The 758-nt window shown below is 46.4% G+C and overlaps 1 protein-coding gene across 1 annotated transcript in view; it reads left to right on the top strand.

Moving 5' to 3' along the window:
- Window positions 1-758, top strand: part of LOC106877596 (coatomer subunit beta') — a 28,628-nt gene that overhangs the window by 20,911 nt on the left and 6,959 nt on the right. The window contains exon 17 of the mRNA XM_052976627.1: window positions 387-758. Coding sequence (XP_052832587.1) covers window positions 387-758 — 372 coding nt within the window. The remainder of the gene's footprint in view (window positions 1-386) is intronic.

Genomic DNA, 758 nt, shown 5'->3' with positions numbered 1-758 from the left:
GTAAAAACACCCACTACACTCTCAGAGTGGTTGGCATTAGGAAGGGCATCCAGCTGTAGAAACTCTGCCAAATCAGATTGGAGCCTGGTGTTGCCATCCGGTTTCACCAGTCCTCAGTCAAATCGTCCAACCCATGCTAGCATGGAAAGCGGACGTTAAACGATGATGATGATGATGATGATATTGTAGGGTTGGTGTGAGAGACCAGATCTGGCCAGTTTGAACATAGAATAGGCAGAATACTTTTGGCCGGATATAGCTGGTTTAAATGCTAAAGGGTTAAAGAAAAGCATGGGTGACCTTTTGTTGTGTTTTGAAATGAATCCATTTGAGTTGTCTTTCCTTCATTTAATAATTTTTTTGTTTTTTTGTTTCCCTGTCTTTAGTTGAACTCTGAAAGGAACCCCGTGGAAGAAATGCTGAAAGCCGAAGCGGAAGGGAAGTTTGTGTACAAACCAAGTGACGAGGACAAGAGCAGCGATCCGACAGAAGAGGACTTTACGTACAACGAAGCAGAGGTGGTATGTGACACTGGCATCTCCGACGACGACACCAACCGTCGTTTCGGACAGGACAACCACCAACAACCACTATTACAACCACTACAACCACAACAACAACAACAACAACCACCACTACCACCACTGCCAAAACAAGTAGAAAAGGAAGCAGCAGCAGCTGAAACAGTGACAACTCTTCCTGCTGCTCCTCCTGCCGCTCTTCCTACTCCAGCGTCACCCTCACCCTCACCCTCACCC

Source organism: Octopus bimaculoides, chromosome 25 (genome assembly GCF_001194135.2).
Source record: "Octopus bimaculoides isolate UCB-OBI-ISO-001 chromosome 25, ASM119413v2, whole genome shotgun sequence".
NCBI lineage: Eukaryota > Metazoa > Mollusca > Cephalopoda > Octopoda > Octopodidae > Octopus > Octopus bimaculoides.
This window is presented reverse-complemented; position numbering and strand designations above follow the sequence as displayed.